The 16,097-nt window shown below is 48.8% G+C and overlaps 3 protein-coding genes and 1 long non-coding RNA gene across 4 annotated transcripts; 3 read left to right on the forward strand and 1 right to left on the reverse strand.

Annotated features, from left to right (window-relative positions):
* The first annotated feature begins 13 nt into the window (after window positions 1-13).
* LOC120692825 (putative pentatricopeptide repeat-containing protein At3g08820) lies at window positions 14-2,379 on the forward strand. The gene has a single exon (XM_039976223.1). It carries the CDS (start codon window positions 282-284, stop codon window positions 2,208-2,210), a length of 1,929 nt encoding a protein of 642 aa, XP_039832157.1. The 5' UTR covers window positions 14-281; the 3' UTR covers window positions 2,211-2,379.
* LOC120689429 (probable staphylococcal-like nuclease CAN2) lies at window positions 2,328-7,194 on the reverse strand. The gene is made up of 5 exons (XM_039971703.1): window positions 7,125-7,194; window positions 3,413-3,458; window positions 3,175-3,334; window positions 2,970-3,038; window positions 2,328-2,678 (listed from the first exon to the last, which is right to left on the reverse strand). Exons 1-5 carry the CDS (start codon window positions 7,192-7,194, stop codon window positions 2,568-2,570), a joined length of 456 nt encoding a protein of 151 aa, XP_039827637.1. The 3' UTR covers window positions 2,328-2,567.
* Window positions 7,195-10,382: 3,188 nt separating this feature from the next.
* On the forward strand, window positions 10,383-15,614 carry LOC120692018 (regulatory-associated protein of TOR 1-like). Its single transcript, XM_039975232.1, has 9 exons — window positions 10,383-10,551; window positions 10,656-10,779; window positions 10,851-10,975; window positions 11,045-11,184; window positions 11,272-11,373; window positions 11,620-11,705; window positions 11,853-11,937; window positions 12,131-12,203; window positions 15,343-15,614. Exons 1-9 carry the CDS (start codon window positions 10,449-10,451, stop codon window positions 15,612-15,614), a joined length of 1,110 nt encoding a protein of 369 aa, XP_039831166.1. The 5' UTR covers window positions 10,383-10,448.
* Window positions 13,753-14,890, forward strand: LOC120692020. Its single transcript, XR_005682455.1, has 3 exons — window positions 13,753-14,301; window positions 14,402-14,458; window positions 14,723-14,890. It is a non-coding gene; the product is annotated as an uncharacterized LOC120692020 (long non-coding RNA).
* Window positions 15,615-16,097: the final 483 nt, after the last annotated feature.

The following is a 16,097-nucleotide window of genomic DNA, read 5'->3' on the forward strand; positions in this document are numbered from 1 at the left end:
TCCTGTTCTGTTCCCCCCACAGCCCACATCCCCGGACGGCGACGGCGAGTGATCTCCGGCTCACCATCCCCGGTTTGTCCCTCCCCCACCTCTTGCCCAGCTCTCCTCCATCGACGCTTCCACGGGCGCCTCGCTGCTTGGGTTGGGAGCAGCTACTGCAAGGGCCACGACGACGAGAAGGGCAACAAGAAGCCCGCCTCGCCGGCGGCAGGCACAAGCCTGACCACTGCAAGCGCCTGCTCTGCGAGCAGAACCTACTCACTTCCGTCGTTCGACTTTTTATGTCGGGCGCAGCCGATGCCGCCGCCGCCGCCGCAGTCCGTCGACTCCTAGTCACCGGCGTACGCCCGAACAACCACCTCCCACCGCTCGCAGTGAAGCTCCTCCACGGCCGCCTCCTCCGCCTCGACCTCCTCACCGACCTCTTCCCGCTCCTCCTCCGCGCCCTCCGCATTCACTCCCTCCTCCACAACCCCTCCCACCTCACCTTCCCCTTCGCGCTCAAGGCCGCCTCCCGCCTGCCCGACCCTCTCCCAGCCGGCGCGCAACTCCATGGCCAATCCCTCAAGCTCCCGTACCACTCCAATCCCCACGTCCTCACATCCCTCCTCAGCCTGTATGCAAAATGCGGCCGTCTGCACGACGCCCAGCGGGTGTTCGACGAAATGCTCCAGCCCAGCACCGTTTCTTGGACCGCGCTCATCACCGCCTACATGGACGCTGGGCGCTTCCAGGAAGCCGTCGGCGTTGCGAGGAATGCGTTCGCGAGTGGCATGCGTCCAGACGGCTTCACGGCCATGCGGGTACTTACTGCATGTGCTCGTGTCACCGATTTGGTGACCGGTGAGGCGGTGTGGAGGTTGGCAGAGCAGGAGGGGATCGCTGGGAGCGTGTTCGTGGCCACTGCGGCGTTGGACTTGTATGTCAAGTGCGGCGAGATGGAGAAAGCTAGAGAGGTGTTTGACAGGATGCAGGACAAGGATGTGGTGGCTTGGAGTGCTATGGTTGGGGGTTACGCCTCCAACGGATTACCACGAGAGGCTCTGGAACTATTCTTTGCAATGCAGGCAGAGGGAATGCGGCCGGATTGCTACACGGTAGTTGGGGCACTATCAGCGTGCACAAGGTTGGGTGCCTTGGATTTGGGTCGGAGGGCAGTCGGGATGTTGCGCTGGGATGAGTTTCTTGACAATCCAGTCCTGGGTACCGCACTGATCGATATGTATGCCAAGTGTGGGAGCACGGGTGAGGCAGGGACAGTGTTCCAGCAGATGAGGAAGAGAGACATCGTTGTCTGGAATGCGATGATCTTGGGGCTTGGTATGACTGGCCAAGAGAAGATTGCATTTGCGCTTGCTGGTCAGATGGAGAAGTCAGGTATGACACTGAATGATAATACCTTTCTTGGATTGCTCTGCAGCTGTACACATACTGGCCTTGTAAAAGATGGTCGGTGGTATTTTCGTAACATGACTCAGTTATACCATATAAGCCCTAGGATTGAGCATTATGGTTGTATGGTTGACCTGCTCAGTCGTGCGGGGTTGCTGGAGGAGGCGCGCCAGATGATTGAAGACATGCCAATCCAGGCCAATGCTGTTATATGGGGTGCGCTCCTTGGTGGTTGCAAGATCCACCGGGATGCTGACCTTGCTGAACATGTGCTGAAGCAGCTCATCAGGCTGGAGCCATGGAATTCTGGAAATTACGTCATGCTCTCTAACATATACTCTAACAGTGGAAGATGGGAAGATGCAGCAAAGCTCAGGTTGGAAATGAAGGAGAAGGGGGTTGAGAAGGTCCCTGCATCTAGCTGGGTTGAATTTGATGGTAAGGTCCATGAATTCCGTGTTGGAGACAAGTCGCATCCCCTCTCAGATCAAATTTACATGAAGCTTGAGGAATTGGGCATGGAAATGAAGGCTATGGGTTATAAACCTACTACTGAGGTGGTGATGTTTGACATTGAAGACGAAGAGAAGGAGCATACGCTAGTGCATCACAGCGAAAAGATAGCCATTGCATTTAGCCTTCTTACTACTAAGCCAGGCGAGACCATAAGGGTCACCAAAAACCTCCGGGTTTGCAGTGACTGTCACACTGCCATCAAACTCATCTCGAGGATAACCAATCGTGAAATTATTGTTCGAGATAATAATCGATTTCATTGCTTCAGAGATGGTCATTGCTCTTGTAATGACTACTGGTAGTATACAGACAACTTCCTGATGCAGTTTTGAGCAGCAGGGAAAGTTGAAAGCATCATTGTCATTTTGATGTAAAACTGTAGTCAGGCTAGAGTTGTAATTGGAGCATAGGAGAGGTAGACTATAAGGCAGGCTAACACTGCAATGTTATATTTTTTTCCTCCCCGTTCTATTGTTTTCTCCTGAGAGGAATCGATAACATTTCTCTGTGGTGCTCTTGTGATTTCTTCCACACACAAAACCACACAAACTTTTTGGTTTCTGATATGCATTCATTTCAGCAAGCTGTACACGGACCTCACTAAGAAACTGTGAGGCTACCAGATCATTTCAGGGCTCTAAACACTAAGTTCAGCTCCATCAGTAGACCTGAATGTTTGCATTGCGCTGATCTCTTCTCCAATCCCACGGTTTCTCCGGGTTCTCTGATGCCCAAAGCCCTCGGTGTGCAGCTCTTGCCTCTCTCTCCCACTGCGAAAAATCATGTGGCCAGTGATAAACTTACTAGGAGTAACATATAGTTCTGAATTTGGATGGTCTAATCTGACATTCTTTCAAGATTGAGCACACAGTTGCCCTAAAAAAAAGATTGTGCACACAGACTGCATATAGCTATCGTTCAACTTCAACACATGTGCTCGTACCATTATACTACTATTATCATAGTTCGGTCATGTTCATGTCAACAAGAATACTACACGTTTCTCAGAGTGATTTGGAGCATCCCACATATATGAATTTAGGTGCAATGGAATTTCTTACCTGTGCGAACTCTGGGCGCTTGTCGTAGGTCTTGAAATGCCATACATGACCACTCTTCAGCATTTGCTCCTGAACAACTCCACACACACACACACACACACACACACACACACACACACACACACACACACAATTGCTCTCATTAGAAGCAGTAAAATCTAGGCCGTGTGAGCTACTACTATTAAATAGTTTATTTATGCTTGACCTGGATGAACACATTATCACAATAAATGTCTCCCACGTAACGCCCAAACTGGTCATGTCCATACACATAAATTGTGACACTTTTCCCACCAATGAGTTTCACCAATGCATCTTTTGATTCCTTCCCATTAGGAATTTTAAGCTCGGGTGCATCAATGCCTCTTCAAGTGATGAAACAGCATGAGCTTGGAAATAGTATTTCCAATATTATTACAAATGCAATTTAGATAAACACATACCTCATTCTAATCCGGTATTTCCTTGCAGTCGTGACCGGGGAGGACGCTTCGACAAGGAGTCGCTCAAGAAGCGCTTCCAGTACAAGGCCAAGAAGCGGGAGAAGGCCTTCCTGGCGCAGCTCAGCGACCTCGACAAGAGCTCCGACACCGACCGCTCTACTTCATCGACCTCCGACGACGACGACAAGAAGAAGAAGAAGCGGGACAAGGAAGCCACCGGCTTCATCGGCCTTTGCTTGGCGGCCGGTCGGCGCAAGAGCTTCTGCACCATGGCAGGCGAAGCTGATGGTGCTCGTGCGTCTTCGGGTGGACATGCTACACCGACGCACTCCGGCTCTTCTCCTGGATCCGAGAGCGATTCAGAGGTAAACTCCACGATCGACCTACTTGATACAGAGGTTAGGGAGTTGTATGCCGCTCTCGACAACCAGAAGATGCTGCTTAAGGAAGCAGCCAGAGAGCGTAGAAAGCTTAGGGCTGAGCTGGCTTGTGCTAGGGAGAAATCTAGTGAGGATGAGTGCGCTGGCTGCATATCTCACATGAATGATCTTGTTGCTCTCCGTGCCAAGCATGATGAGAACGTCGCGAACTTAGATGTTGCTAAGACTTCGCTTTCTGACGTGTCTCACGAGCTAGCCAAGGCCAAGCATGAGCTTGAACTTGTCAAGGACGCTCCCATTGTTAGTGATGTGCTTGAATGCGATGAGTGTCCTATATTCAAGTCTGATCTAGCTTCTTTGCAGTCCAGGTTTGCTACTATTGTTTGTGAACTAGAGGAGCTTAGATCTATGCCTGTTTTGCTTGGTGCTTGTAAGCTTTGTCCCACGCTTAGGTCGGAGCTAGAGGAGAAGAACGCTTTGATCAAGTCTTTCGGAAAGACTAAGGTCATAGAGTCTAGCCCACCTATCGACTGCTCTGTTTGCCCTAGTTTGATCTCTGATTTGGATAGTCTTGCGATAGAGAAAGCCAACCTGAAGAATGAGAATACCTATCTTAGAGCGATTCTGAGTTGGGTTTCTAGCAGAGAGCCGCAGTTGGGCATGATGATTAAGCAGTTCAAGCGTGGTGATGGGTTTGGGGTCGGTTACACATACACGAAGTCAGACTTTGACAGGTTGTATGGTAAGATTGGCAAGGCTGCTGGAAACACTGCTAGCACGAGCACGCAGCCTTCGTTTGTTGACCCCGCGGATGGTGTGCTTAAAGAACCACCGAAAGCACCTCCGCAGAAGCAGGTTTGGGTTCCAAAGCCCAATGAGCTGAGGAATCCCCTCGGCACGCTCCCTGCTGCCACAGCCCAGGTTGCCCAGAAGAAGGGGGCTGCTCCTCCCCGTCCGTAGGCTAGGCCTCCACCTCCCAAGCGTGAGGTGAGGTACCACTGCGAGTTCTGTGACAGGGAAGGTCACCTGGAGGAGTTTTGCTTCAGGAGGAAGCGGGCTGTGAGGAGAGAGCAGGAGAGACGAAACGCGGACATGTACTCTGCTCGGGTGCATGGTCCTTCTCGGCGTGGTGATAGGCGAGTTGCTAGGGCGCGCCGTGTAGGTGGAGGTCAGGGACACGGTGGAGGTTACCGTGCTCCAGCGGGTGGTCGCTTTGCCGGCCGTGCTCCTGGTCGTTTTCAGTACGACTATGGACCACGAGACCGAGGTGTTGGAGAAGGTTTTGAGGCTCCACGCTTTCCTCGCGGTGGTGTTCGTCAGTCACGCGGTAGACGGGACGGGGGATACGCTTTTCCTGGTTTTGCTAACCCTTCTGTAGAGCAAATGGCTCGACACTGGTTTGCTTCTCACTTTGCTAACCCCAGTGTTGAGACATTTGCTCACCTTTTGTCTCACTACTGATGTGCAGGTCGGAGGCTTGGAGAACAGGTGGATCATGGACTCCGGTTGTTCGCGCCACATGACCGAAAATGACAAATGGTTCTCCAGCCTCACCCCGATGCGCTCAAAGGAGTACATTGTGTTCGGGGATAATGGAAGAGGAAAGGAGATGATGAGCTCGGCACCTCCATCTTTGAAGATGAGGAGGAAGAAGCTGCAGATGGCGAGGCTGAGGCTACCACGCGTGCTGTGGACCCAGCTATCTCTGCTACGAGCTCGGACGATGACGACGGCCCCGACCCGACTACGTCTACTTCCCGGGGGCTGTTCGAGGAGGTGACTCAGGCTTCACCAGCTGCACCTGAGGAGACACCAGTCTTGGTTGAGGAGGAGGCGACTTCGACACGGGAAGCATCGCGACACATTCAGCGTCGCCATCCACCTCAACAGATGCTAGGTGATCTCAACGAGCGAGTCACCAGGTCCAAGGTAATAAGTATCACTGGCTTTGCTCATTCAGCGTTTGTTGCCTCTTTTGAGCCCAACGATATTGGACACGCTCTTTCTGATTCTAATTGGGTCGATGTCATGCATGAGGAACTTGAAAATTTTGAAAGAAACCAAGTTTGGGTTTTAGTCGAGCCTCCATCTGTTTGTAATCCCATCGGAACAAAGTGGGTTTTCAAAAACAAGTAGGGTGAGGATGGGTTGGTTGTTCGAAACAAGGCTCGTCTTGTTGCCCAGGGGTTCTGCCAAAAAGTGGGTATTGATTTTGAGGAAACCTTTGCTCCTGTTGCTCGTTTGGAGGCTATTCGAATCTTTCTTGCATTTGCTACTTCCAAGGGTTTTAAGGTTTTCCAAATGGATGTTAAATCTACCTTCTTGAATGGTTTTATCGAAGAAAAGATTTATGTGAAGCAACCCCCTGGTTTCGAAAATCCCAAGTTTTCAAACTGTGTTTATAAACTCCAGAAAGCTCTTTACGGTTTGAAAATGGCACCTAGAGCTTGGTATGATAGATTGAAAACCTTTTTGCCGGCTCAGGGCTTTAAAATGGGATGTGTTGATAAAACTTTGTTTCTCATGCGATCTGGCACTGATTTCCTTTTGGTTCAGATATACGTGGATGATATTATCTTTGGTGGCTCTTCTCACGCTCTTGTCTCCAAGTTTTCTGAGCAGATGTCCAGGGAGTTCGAGATGAGCATGATGGGTGAGTTGTAGTTCTTTCTCGGGCTGCAGATCAAGCAAACTCCTCAGGGCACTTTTGTCCATCAAGTCAAGTACACTAGAGACTTGCTGCGGAAGTTCGACATGAGCGACTTGTCTCCTCAGCCGACTCTGATCAGCACATCGACGGCGCTTGATGAGGACTTGGACGGCGAGGCGGTGGACCAGAAGGAGTACAGGAGCATGATCGGCTCTCTCCTGTACCTGACGGCGACGCGACCGGACATCCAGTTCGGCGTCTGCCTCTGCGCGGGGTATCAGGCTTCGCCGCGCACCTCCCACAGGCAGGTGGTGAAACGCATCTTCAAGTATCTGAAATTCACCCCTGAATTTGGTCTTTGATATTCTGCGGATTCTTCTCTGGTTTTGGTGAGCTTTTCTGATGCCGATTTTGGTGGGTGTAGGTTGGATCGCAAGTCGACATCCGGCACTTGTCAATTTCTCGGTACATCTTTGGTGTCTTGGTCTTCTCGCAAGCAGGCTAGTGTAGCGCTTTCTTCCACAGAAGCTGAGTATGTTGCCACTGCTAGCTGCTGCTCCCAGATACTTTGGATGAAACAAACCTTGTAGGATTATGGCTTGAGTTTCGGTAGGGTTCCCATATTTGTAGACAACATGTCAGCCATTAACATTGCAAAGAACTCTGTCCTACACTCCAGAACCAAGCATATAGACATCTGATGCCATTTCCTGCGAGATAATCATGAGAGAGTACACATAGACCTGATCCATGTCCCTTCAGAGAGGCAAACCGCAGATATTCTCACCAAACCGCTTGAGCAGGACACTTTTGCTCGCTTGCGAGGGGAGCTTGGGGTTTGTTACCCCTTTTGATCGCTGATTTTTCTTTAGTTAGCTTTGTAGGCTTTATTTGCTTCTCTTTGATCTCTAGGTTTGGTAGTTGCATTGTGCATATGCATTGTACATTTTGCATTTTGCATTGTCTCACTTGCACTAGCATTCTTGTATACATTGCTATGATCTTCTAGTGCCTGCTAGTGTGAGTTGATAAACTTGATCATGTATAGCTTGCTCCATTGTGTATATAACATCATCTGAGTTAAGCTATTTTGATTTGAAAATCTGAAAACATGATCACCCTGTCTTGGCTACTAGCATGTTAGGGCGTGTTGATGTGCTTTGCTATCTTATTCATGCTAGTGTGCCTTTTCGTTCAGCAATTCATACTTGAAATGATCTAAATCTGATAAAATTGCATGAACTATTCTTGAAATGGATTGAAAAGATTCAGGTGGGATTGCTTGTCGCACTGATCGAGCTTTCGGGATGGCTCACTTTGCACTTGTGAGAACCCGGGCAAGGCTGTGCATGACTGAAACGAGTGCTTTAAGCTTCTGATTGTCTTTTGGCATAGGCTTGGCCTCGTTGCTAAGTAAAGCATGACAAGTTTTCAACCCCTGTCATTAAAGAATTGCTTGATATAAATTTGATTGCAAAATGAATGTTGGCAACTTGTTTTGGCTGGTTTGGCTCACCTGTATGAGTTTGAGTAGCACTGCTTTCATTTCCTACTTGTTAGTGCTAGATCATGGGTGATGCTTTTATTTCTCCTAAACTGAACTTGCCTAGCTCTAAACTGATTTGATATACCCTGTTGAGCTAGATGCAGGTCTAGTTTATGGATGCACACGTGCTTGTGACTAGATGTTGCTCATATCTTTGTATCCCTGAATGCTTTCACTTACACCTCCTGCATCGCATTCATTGCATAGCATCTGTTCAGGGGGAGTTTCAGCTTCAGGGGGAGCTTTAGGTCTTTCTAGACTTGATGTGTGCATGTGCCAACAAGGGGGAGAATTTTGAGAGAAGTGATCGAACAAGGGGGAGACTTGTTTGATTTTTTGAAAAACTTGTTGTGCACAGGACTTTGAGAGTGCATCATTTTGGGAGAGTTGCACATGTGAGAGAGAAAAACTTTGCTTGTGGAGTTTCTGCTTTGGTTTTGGCTCCTGGTTTCCTCGTTTTCCCTCTGCTGCTTGCATGACTGCGTCGAGCGTTACCTCTGTCTTTGAGGAGTCATGTTTTGGCTTTTGATCGATTGCATCGAGCCGTTGCCCTTGTCTTAGGGGATCGATCTTTGCTTGAGTAAGTGACTGTTTCTGCTTTTCTGAGTTTTGTGTCACTTGCTTGAGTTCTTCGCCTTCTTGTTTCTCTTCTTTTCACTTCTCTTGGTTCATTTGTGGTGTGTTGACAATGCACTCATCAAGGGGGAGATTGAGGAACGAGAGTACTCTATCCTGCTTGTGATGAGTGAATTGTCAACCGTGCGGTGTGATCGTGCGCTTGATCTTTGTATTGCAGGTACACGGGCGTCGAGTGTCGACGGGGAGCTGCCGTGGAGGTGCTGTGGCCGATGGACCGTGCGGTGGACGGCGGTGAAGGGCAGCCGGGACCGGAGCTCAGACCGGGCGGCAGCTGTGGCGTCCACTCCTGGATCGAGGGCGCAAGCGGCGACGGAAGGCGGGTTTCTTGGTTTGTGCCACAAAACCAAGAAGGCGGACGACGGTTGAAGACGCCAAGTCGTGGAGGCACGGGCGTCGGTCTCGGGACTGACGGAGGCGACGGGCGTCGACGGCGTCTAGGGCCTCGCTGCGGGCGAGGAGGTGACGGGCGTCGGACGGCGTTTAGGGCCGTCAGAAGGCCGAGGCGGGAACGGCGTCTAGGGCCACGGCGCGGAGGCGGGAATCTCCCGCGCGTGAGGTTTTGGCGGTTTTCTCAAAATCGGCCACCTACTCGGGTTTCGCGGACCCTCCAAAACCGTGGACTGGATCTTCATCAAGACGGCGGCATCGCGGAGAAGACTTCGTTTCGAAGAAAGAACCTCGGCTGTCGGATGAGATCGTGTACAGGGGGTGCTGCAGGCCAACCGGTCTGACCGGTCCCTGGCACCGGTCTAACCAACCGGTCTAACTGGTCCAGCGTACCGGTCAGACCGGTCCCGCGGGTATAAATACCCCTTCACTTGTGTTAGGGTCAATGGCGGCTTTTGTATTGTGTCCGTGAATTCTCTGTTTCTCCAGGCCGCCGCCCCTGTGTCTCTCTCCCCCCGTTCTTCCCTTTAGGGTAGATTTAGTTGATGAATTGTTGAGACTTTGTGTGGGAATTGATTGGGAAATGAGGCCCTATCCCCCTCGTGCCCTCTGAGCTTTTGATTCGATTCAATCCCCTGGTTTTGTGCCTTGTGCAATGGATTTTTGACTTCGTTTTTGGCGCACTTGATTGCGAGGAGGCTACGAGTTCTTTGCTGTGATTCCCGTGCATCTAGCCCTGTCCTACACCCTCTGGAATCACGAGCTCTTTTGAATTGGATTTCTTGAGTTTTTGAGAAAACCCCAATCCCTTTTGATATCCCCTCGAATTCTCAAGATTCTTTGATCTTTAGGACGAGATCTCTTGGGGATATGTTCACGGGGTAGGGGCGAAGCAATCCCCCAAGTTTCATCGATTTTCGTGGTCGTTTGGTCGAGATTCACCGTTTGAATCAAAGTTTTTCGGGGTTTTCTGGGTGCCACCGGTCAGACCGGTAGGCAAGACCGATCAGACCGGTCTGCTAGATTTTGAACAGCTGCGACCGGTCAGACCGGTCCAGTACACCGGTCAGACCGGTCCTGGCAGATCAGTTCTGTAGTTTTCCCACTTTGCTTCCGATTTGCTTCGTGTTTTTGTTCGCTGGCTCGAGGCCTTTTGTGTTGGTTTAGCTTTTCCATAGCTATTCCAAACTTTGGGCAGAACGCTTGATGACTTGGGTGATTTTTCGGGATATAGGCCGACGGTTCTAATTTCGAAGAAATTTTGATCGGCTCTCATTCACTCCCCTCTGGTCGCCGGTTTCAGTCCCTCATCCTGTGAATTCACCTGAGGGCTTAGCTGATCCACATTTAAGCTCTGCTGCAGCTCCCAGTAATGCTGAACTAAGTATAATTCCACAATCAACAATTTACAACTGCAGCAGTGGTCATTTCTCTATGCCACTTTTAACTGATTCTGAAGATAATGAAGAAGTGAATGCTAGAAGAGAAGAGAGAGAAAGAATTGCATTAGATTGCATTGCAAAGTGCCAGCGATCCTGTATGTTGATAGATATATTATTCTGCATTAAGTTGTTGTTGTTGGTATTCTTGCATATTTATCTGTTCCTTTTCTTTTGTTGTTGTTGCTCATCGTGGGAATAGCAGCTTGCAAGATGACCAGCCAAATTACTAGTTGGGACACGAGGTTTGAGTCAGGTACAAAAGCAGCACTGCTGTTGCCATTTTCTCCGATCGTTATTGCAGCTGATGAAAATGAGCAAATAAGGTAAAAAATCATTATTGAAATTAATACTTTAAATGCTCTGCTGCACTTGTACTAAAGTTCTGTCATATCAGAGTGTGGAACTATGATGATGTGCTACCGGTAAACTCTTTTGAAAACCATAAGTTGTCCAATAGAGGGCTATCTAAGCTTTTGCTTATCAATGAACTCGACGAGAGCTTGGTTTTAGCTGCCTCAAGTATGCCTCTCTTTCCTAAGTATTTCTTTCTGTATTTCTACCACTGGGTTATCTAATTTCATATTGCAGGTGATGGAAATGTCCGTATATGGAAAAACTTTAATCAAAGGGGAGGACAAAAACTTGTAACTGCTTTCTCATCAGTTAAGGGTCATCGAGCTGCTGGTCGCAATATTGTGATCGATTGGCAGAAACAATCTGGTTACCTGGTAATTTTCTATCCAGTTCAATGATTTTATTTTACATGCTGTAGGTTGTTCTAATACAGGGACTTGCTCCCTTTCATTGTCCAATAGTATGCATCTGGTGACATGTCTTCCATCTTGGTGTGGGATCTTGAAAAGGAACAACTTCTCAGCACCATTGAGTCCCCTGCTGACAGCGCGATTTCTGCACTGGTGAGTAGTTGCCAACTTAACCAAAAGATATGTAGCATACTCCATTGTAATGGTTTTGTCAGCTTATGTTGTTATTCTCCGTTCATTTTGAAAGTTTTTTTTCCTTAGTACACGTGTATTTCTGTTCTATAGTCGTGAGATGGGCTATTTGATTGCTTTATTATGATTCTTTCCATCAAGTCTTTTGCTAATCTGGTTCACATCGTATGTTTTTTAGCATGACTTCTGCTTGCTTCTTCGTTTCAGTCTGCATCTCAGGTTCGATCTGGACATTTCGCGGCTGGTTTCGCTGCTGGTTCTGTTAGGATATTTGATGTCCACACACCTGATAGGTAAGCATAGTAGTATTCAGGTCCTCTGGCCTTCAGCCATTTGATGCATACCATGCATATGTTCCAGGTGTCCTATCCAATATCCTGCTTCATCTTTCTTTTCTGCCAACTTATTTTTACTCTGGATATTCTTATTCTATATTGTAGGCTTGTCTATATGGCGAGGCCGCATGCCCCAAGAACAGAAAAGGTTGTTGGCATAGGGTTTCAGCCTGGGTTTGATCCATACAAGGTAAATACTACCACCTATCTTCACTTGTATGTTATGCTTCTTTTGTTTTGGTTTGTTGAAGCACGTTAAACTATTTTATGGGCTTGCTTAGGCTTTACAATGCTTTCTTATTTATGATCATTTTATGTTATCACAACCCCAACTTGCTTGGGAAAAAGGCTATGTTGTTGTTGTTGTTGTTATGTTATCACAGATTGTAAGTGCGTCTCAAGCTGGGGACATTCAATTTCTTGATGTTAGAAGGGCAGCAGAACCTCAGGATGTAAGTGGGCGCAGGCCCACCTGCAATCCTGCTAGAATTAGCTGCAAAATTCGGCCTCGCGGGCACCTGCAGAGGCCTGCTTTTTTCAAATGGGCTTGCGCAGGCATACCTGCTAAGCCCAGCAGCATCCGCAGGCAAGCCTAGAGGCATTCGGTCCAACTGTGGATCGCCTCAAGGGGAGCTGCGGCAGCTCTCCCGAACCCTAGCCTCATCCAGCCTCTCCCTCTCGGTCTCTCCGTCTCTCATCTCACACTCGCCTCTCTCAGCCGCCGCCGCCCCCAGGCAGAGGGGCGTCCAGGTGGCCAAGCTGACGCCGCGCCCGCCGGCCCCCAGCCCCCAGGCCGCCACTGCCCGCCGCACCCAGTCCTGCAGCCGGCGCCTCGCCGCGCAGGAACAGTGTTTTCCTCTGATCCTCCCCGCAAGGCCGCGGCATCCACCCGGCGACCCCCTCGCGGCGGCCTGCACGCGACCGTTCCGTCCCCCCGCGGTGGCGAGTGAGCGCCCCTTCCGCACCGTCCGCGCCGCCCCCCCTCCCTCCTGCAGTCCGCGCCGCCCCCTCACTCACTCCGGCGATGCAGAGCTCCGCAAAATCCGCGGCGCCGCCCTCCCTCCCTACCTCCCTGCACTGCGCGCCGGCCACTTCCCTCCCTCCCTCCCCTGCAGTCCGCGCGGCTACCCTAGGATCTGTGCCCGCGTCGTCCCGTGCGCACCAAGCCGAAGCACGATCGCCTCTGATTCATGGCGCCGCCATGCCCTCCGGACCCACACAGTTCTTGTTGCGCCAGGCCACCGGATCTTCGCCTTCCCGGCTTCCCTCTGCCTGCACGGTTCAAGAACAGGTATGTCTGCCACTGGATGCCAGGCTTCGATAGGTTGTCTAGATCCTGCTTGATGAGTAATAAACGAGGAATGATTGGTGCTATGTGATGGATTTAATGTTCGCTGATGGTAAGATGGATTTACATAGGCTGATGATTTAGTGTTGAAGGATAATTTCCCTGTTCGTGCCTGTCTTAGATTTACCTGTAAATTGTTAGTTAACACACTGGCAACTGCTGTACATGGAAGGGTAGGTCGTGGTGTAGTAGCAGTAAAAGCTGTTCGTTTCTAACTTGACAAGTAAATTCCCTGCTAACTTTATCAGAAGTGTCGTTCATGCATCAACAATTCTTTCATTGTTACTTAAAGTTTTTTCATGCTTAACTGTATAATCTTAACTTTAGATCCTCTACTGCACAAGCTTGACATTTTTTCTTGCTTGTCATACATGACATTCTTACCTTATCTTGAAATAATGTTGCATTTTCTTCTTTGCAGATGGAGTTGGCATCAATCCCCAGGGCATCACAATCTGTACCTGAAGAAGTTGGGGGCTCAGGTGGCGCACCTTTGATCAGCTCTTCAGCAACAAAGCATAAAAAGCCTCCTGCTATGGGAAATCTGAAAAGGCACATGGTTGCAAAGCGGGCAGAAACGACTCAAAAGAAGCAATTGGCTAAAAAACGAGTGAAGTCTCCTGCAATGGGAAGTCAACAAAAGTCTCCTACAAGCTCTCCATTAAAGAGGCGTGCCGAAACAAGTAAACAGAGGCCTGCAAAGCGGTTCAAGCCTCCAATGGTGGGAAACAAACAAGTGTCTCCGCTGGTGATAAGGTCTCCGCTAGTGACAGGTTCTCCAATGATGAGGTTGGTTGTGTCACCTGTGGTGATGGGGCCAAGGTCGACGTCACGCAGCCCGACAAGTCCTATATTGGAACCACATGCTCCAGAGAGATCCCCATCCCATTCCACATCGCCATCGCAAGGTTTTCAGTTAGCTACAAAAGCTATATTTTCTTCTGGATTATATAATCTTTACATATGAGATGGCACAAAGATATATGATATAACTGAATTGAGAGTGTAGGCCACTAGTTCACAAAAGCCTCCAAATTGCAGTTATATTGTTTGAGTTCTGCAACGTTAATTGCAGTGTCACCTGACAATGATATTACGTCTCTTTTTCCTTAATGTTACATGTAGTACATGATCATTGTATTTGTGCTTACTATACTGAAAGGTGCAATTACCATGGATGTATTTCTGAATACCAACTGGGAAGAGGTAAAGAGCTGCTCAGCTGTCGACTATGGATGATACCTTATGTTATTTTCCATATATCTGTTCTTTGATGAAAACCTTATTTTCTTTCCTATGCTTGCAGTTCTTTATAACTTGTGCAAAGTGTGACTGGCTGGACAACAAACATGTGGTCTTTGGGGTAAGATTACTCAGTTCAAATATCTCTTTCTGTGACCAAACATCAAGCAATTGGTTTTTAGAATATTATGGCAAGTAGATGTATATACCTTATTAGTTTGGAGACAATAAGATGTGGACCAAAAAAACAATCAGATGTCTTGCCTTTTGTCACTTTTTTCCAGAAATTACTTATGATGTGCATGACTTGTGAACTTCGTGTGCTATTTCATCTTGCCATGTTTCGAATAATCCTTGATATATTTCTCCACTTTATTTTTCCCAGCTATTGGAGGCGAGGACATGTTGCTGCATCTGTTGGCTTCATATCTGATTAGCTCAACGCTAGGGAAAGAATAAAGTGTGAGTTAGCTGAATTAAGGCTGATGTAGACTGTGTAGACGATGAATTAAGCCAGATGATGAATTTCGATGGTTGATGGATCTGGAGAAAAGCCACATGATGAATTAAGGCTGTGTAGATGATGTGAATGATGTTTGTTTTTATTGTAGATGGTAACTGAACGAGCATCAGTGGAGTATTGCATATTTGTTCTTCCCAGCTCTGAGCTCTGAGCTCTGTGTAGACGATGTGAATTAAGGCTACTACTCTACTCACCATGGTCCCTGAAGCTCTGAGCTCGTCTTCCCAGCTTGTTCACCCAGTGGATCACCTGGCCCTTGCTGCCTGAAAACCATAGCGTGTGGACTTCCTGTTAGCATCAAGCACGTTGCGGCAGTTGCGGCGGCCTGCAGGTGTGCTTGCATCCTCCGCCAAGGCCTAGCGGGCCAACGCAGGCTGAAAATCTTTAGCACATGGGCTCCTGCCGAGCAAGCCGCCTGCGCACGCGGCAGTTGCGGCAGCCTGCAGGAACTCTGCAGACCGGCCCGCTTACATCCTGAGCAGAACCATACCTGACTATCGAGGCACACAGGGGTTCACTTACAGCGTTAGCTATTCATCGGCATGCCCCTGTTGTCGCGAGTGGTTCAGCCAGGCAGATGATTAAAGTGTTCAGTCTTGAAGGAGAACAGTTGACTAAAATTCGCTACCAGCCGTCGTTTATGGGCCAAACAATTGGCAGCGTGAATTGCCTCTCTTTCCACCCATATAAATCACTCTTCGCCACTGGTACTGGTGATAATTCTCTTGTCTCTATCTACGCTGAGGAAAATTAGAAGATGGCCTACATCTTGTGACATGCAATCACAATGCAATCGGTAGGCCTTATGTTTTGGCTGATGGTGGCTCCACGCCATGGTCCAGCTACAAGATCCCAGATGATGTGAAAGCCTTGTGACCGACATGGTGGTGACGGCGCCGGAGCATTTGGCAGTTGGACTGACATGTACAGTTTGTAAGATACAGATAAAGATTCAGTTTGCCTCCTTGCAGAAGGTTATGAAACCCTACCCTAGATCTGTCATTGAACTTGGAGGCTTACCCCAAATAATCAATCATACCTAGGTTAACCAAAATGTAAATAGTCACCTAATTTGGGTTGTCCTTTGGTTTGCCAATTGTAAAAAGGTTTGCAGACGTTCACCATGATATTTTTTAAAAAAAGGTTTGGTAGGGCTACTGCCTGGGCAAGCGGGGTTGTGTATTTGGGCCCAGCCGCCCAGGTAGAATGCATGAACATGCATCACAGATGGCGACAT

This window comes from Panicum virgatum, chromosome 9N (genome assembly GCF_016808335.1).
Source record: "Panicum virgatum strain AP13 chromosome 9N, P.virgatum_v5, whole genome shotgun sequence".
Taxonomy (NCBI): domain Eukaryota; kingdom Viridiplantae; phylum Streptophyta; class Magnoliopsida; order Poales; family Poaceae; genus Panicum; species Panicum virgatum.